Here is a 2,714-nt window from a genome sequence, read left to right as displayed (position 1 = left end):
CCCCACCCCCTGCTGCCTCCCTTGGGCTTTCATATAGCTGGGGGGGGGGTGGGTGGGGAGGAAATTCTGGTTTAATCATTTAAGCCAGATAAGATCCCACAGTACTTGTCCCCGCACAGAAGAAACGAGCAACCCAAAGAAATCATTCTGGCAAATATTTCAGCTGCAGCTGTGGACACAGCCACGCTGGGAGAAGTTAAACTTTAAGCACATGTTCTATATGGTCTGATGGGCAAAGCAAACCCCCAGCTCGCCGCTGTCTCGTCCCCCCACTGCCGGAAGCAGGCAGCCCTGGCCAGGGTTTCTCCCATCTCCGCACCTGCAAGTGGAAGTCTCAACTCGAGTTTCTCTGCCGAGTTTCCCAAAGGTAGCTCGCAATACTACTTGCGGCAACGCACACTGAGAAATTAAGAAAGGGGCTGACTTCACTCAGCCCCTGGCTCACCACACTTCCAGGTTAAGGCTCTCCCCTCCCCGGTGCCCCCTCTCATTTCCCTGTTGGAGATACGGGTGTAACATTCGCATTTAAGCAACACCCAGAAAAATTGAGCGGAAACTTAGGTATTCCACTCACTGTATATTTTCAAATTTCTGTCTTCATTTTCCCCAAGACAGTGCTGGAAATCACATCTCATTACAATGGATGGGGGACACTGCTTGATTTCTTTAACCAGTTAGAACTTTGCTGTATTGCGGGTCACTCACAAAACCTGGTCAGTGGCTTGGAAACCTTTTTTTGAAGGAGAAAAGCCAATGTGAAGGAGCTCGTGACAGGGGACACTGACTGCAGCGCCCCATTTTACAGAGGGCAAAGCCGAAGGAAGTACCCTGCCCAGGTCTGTCTTTGTCAATAACCGACACAATAGCTCCACATGTCAGAGCTCTAATACTGAATAAGTTACCAGAAAAGCCTGCTTCAACCGTTTCCTGTGATCTCAGACGTGTGTGTTGCCGGGGGTCCTCCTGCACCCCCAGCACAGAGGACTCGTGGTAGCTTCGTGCACTGACACATCGATGTGATACTTGCCAGGCGGCCGAGTCTGTCTCCTCCCCGTAAACACACATAACAACACGCATAAACAGGCCAGCCCGGGAAAGGGCCTATTAGCTGAGTTTACATGTGTGCTGTGAACGACCCCTTCACCACTTCTACGTATGGTTTGAATCAATAGTGACAATCAGAACTTCTGATGTCCTTGAACCCCTCAACACAACCATCCTGGGGACATCATTTCCGAACTGCAGCCCTGCATGTCCCAAACGCCCGGTGGCTCCGCTGGAGTTCACTGCTGCTCTGACCCTCATCAGTCCTGGCAAGAACAAGCTCAGACCTCTCTAACCCAGCAGTCCTGGGGTTCAGAGTCGAGCCCCCCAAAAGAAGGCACAAACCACGTGTCCTTTATCAATGCCTCTCACAGCCCTCAGCTCCCTGCGTGGGAAGTTTAAGGAGATTAAGGGTTAAAATGAGCACTCAAGTCTGGGCCAGGCAAAAATGTGCTGGCCCCGGGAAGCAGGAGTCGTCCCGACCATGAGGGTCGGATACAGCAGAGGGGCACAGAACGGCCGGCAGCATTTTCCGGAAGTCACCACCTTTCCGCACCTGCATCTCCAGATCCGCTCACATAGGGCGGCTGGTGGAGTCTGTCCCAGCAGAAAGGACCCTTCCCTCTCCGAACGCTGTAGGGCCGGACTCCACTGCAGCTGCTTAGCACCAAGATTTGTGTCTAAGACAGAATGAAGTTTTTTCCTATCCCTCCCTTCATTAAAACCCTTCCAGCCCAAGAATTGGACATCACCACACACCAAAAACAGTCATGCCTGGCACGGGCACACGGCCCTCCTATCGAGTGTGTCTGGCACCAGAGGACACGTCTCCCGCAAGTCAGAAATGCGTTTAAAGTGAGCACCCCGCGTGAAGACAATCGGAGGTCTCCTGAAGTTGAGGAGAATTTAGCTCTCCCAAATCCTCATCCTCCACCCAGCAAAGACGAGCCAGACAGTGGAGCACATGTGACAGTGGGGCTCGGGGGCCAGGACGAGTGAGACGGAGCTGGAGGCCAGCCCCACAGATGCCCCTCGGTTTTGGCGCTCAGGGCCCCCATCCTGCTCCAGCTCTGGAAGACATGGGCTCAGGGGACCATGTCCTCTGGGGCAGTGTCCGTCCTCACTAACGTTAGGGACTAGCGCCCCGAGGTTCTTGCTCATTTAGGAACATAAAAAGGCAAGAAAGGGGCGCCGGAAATTCTACAACCCGTATTCCCACTACTCACAAACACAGCTGTGAAAATAAATACCAGTCCCCACCGGAACCAAGGGTCTGGGGCCACCAACGCCCGCCCCTCCTGTTCCCCTCTCTCCAGCTGCCAAAGGCATCCCCCCGCCCCGCTCCAGCAGAAACCCGGGGCCCAGTACCGAAAAGTGCAGACAAAGTGGAGGGGACCCGCGGCCGAGAGCTGGGGTGGGGACCGCCAGCCACCACTCACCCGGGGAGGGAAAAAGCTCCAGGTCGACTTTTTCCGTCTTGATGATGGTGAGAGTCGGTTTGAGATCGACGGCCGCCTTCATGGTGCCGGGCGCGGGGAACGGAATGGATTGTGGCAAGTTGGCTATTTCTGCCGTGCTTTTCCTTTCGACGGGAATTAGCAACAGGGGCAAGGGGACGGGGTGGGATCCGACTCTCCTCCCTAAAATCACCAGCTCCCGCGGCCTGTCCC

General features: G+C 54.7%; 1 protein-coding gene across 5 annotated transcripts in view; it reads right to left on the bottom strand.

Moving 5' to 3' along the window:
- ETS1 (ETS proto-oncogene 1, transcription factor) overlaps positions 1-2,714 on the bottom strand; it is a 134,479-nt gene that overhangs the window by 64,621 nt on the left and 67,144 nt on the right. For 2 of the 5 annotated variants that reach the window (XM_006150647.3, XM_027772702.1), the window contains exon 1: positions 2,484-2,708. The exons of the other annotated variants lie outside the window; for them this stretch is intronic. In XM_006150647.3, coding sequence (XP_006150709.1) covers positions 2,484-2,565 — 82 coding nt within the window. In that variant the 5' untranslated portion in view covers positions 2,566-2,708. Of the gene's footprint in view, positions 1-2,483; positions 2,709-2,714 lie in introns of those variants that run through there. 5 annotated transcript variants of the gene reach the window in all.

The sequence above is a fragment of the Tupaia chinensis genome, unplaced genomic scaffold, assembly GCF_000334495.1.
Source record: "Tupaia chinensis unplaced genomic scaffold, TupChi_1.0 Scaffold000292_1, whole genome shotgun sequence".
Lineage (NCBI taxonomy): Eukaryota > Metazoa > Chordata > Mammalia > Scandentia > Tupaiidae > Tupaia > Tupaia belangeri.
This window is presented reverse-complemented; position numbering and strand designations above follow the sequence as displayed.